General features: G+C 38.3%; 1 protein-coding gene across 1 annotated transcript; it reads left to right on the forward strand.

Annotated features, from left to right (window-relative positions):
* Positions 1–353: 353 nt before the first annotated feature.
* On the forward strand, positions 354–940 carry LOC105120377 (uncharacterized; the record flags this gene model as incomplete). Its single annotated transcript, XM_011018539.1, has 2 exons — positions 354–611; positions 797–940. Coding segments are annotated over exons 1-2 (402 nt in total), but the record flags the coding sequence as incomplete, so codon positions are not given.
* Between the last annotated feature and the right edge of the window lie 15 nt (positions 941–955).

Raw genomic sequence — 955 nt, forward strand, 5'->3', positions numbered from 1 at the left:
GTGTATGTAGGATCAATCTATGATTTAATTTATCTTATGCGTCTAATCTCGATTAGAAGTCCCGTTATATTTCCTCAAAAACCCAATTAAAAAAGGGTTGCACTAGGTTATGTGCATGTCAAAACTTATTCTTTTGGGCCAGACATTAATTACCCAACGTGAAGATGCCTCTTTTCAGTCTCTTTGAATTCATCTTTTCAGAGAGGAGCATTTTGTAACTTCGTTATGAAATTAAGGTCTATATAGTCCACAGCATTCCACTGTCTCCTCTTAAAATCCTGTATTCTTAGGAGCACAGTTATTAAGTTTTAAGTACATATTGCAAATAATTTGAATGTTGAGGCAATCCACAAATGCAGGAATACAAGGGATATGGGCACTTCAAATTGGAAAGGCATGCTCTAAACTTGCTTATTGCTGGACCGGCTTTGTGGGTGCTCGGATCCATACACAACTCATGCCAGATATATGAGAGAGCTGATGGGCATGTACAAATCTTGCAACAGAGCGTCCACATCCCATTTTTAATGGGAAGTTTGCTATTCTTGGTTGGTTCCATTCTCAATATTCATGAGCAAGCAGGACGGGGCTATCATGGACTGAAGCTATTGGTAAGCTGTAAATTTGTTTAGTTATAGTTTAAGCAATCTGCTCTAGTTTTGGAAATAGCAGTAGTCTAATTGGATAGAAAAAAAGATGGTTTAAACATCACAATCTAAATAGAAAATCTTGGAATCTTTGAGTACTTTTGCATGGTAGCTTTTTAACGTACATCAAAGTTTCTTGATTAATGCAGGGCAAGACTTGGGTCTGGACAGGCATCTGTGGAAGTCTAATGATTTTTATAGGGGGATTAGCAAACGCAGTCAAGGTGTTCAAGATGCAGCAAATTGATGGACTACGGTTAGAGAAATTGAGAGGAGGGGCTCAAGAGCGTTTGATAAGAGAGAGGGAC

This window comes from Populus euphratica, unplaced genomic scaffold, assembly GCF_000495115.2.
Source record: "Populus euphratica unplaced genomic scaffold, PopEup_1.0 scaffold8142.1, whole genome shotgun sequence".
In the NCBI taxonomy this organism is placed as follows: domain Eukaryota; kingdom Viridiplantae; phylum Streptophyta; class Magnoliopsida; order Malpighiales; family Salicaceae; genus Populus; species Populus euphratica.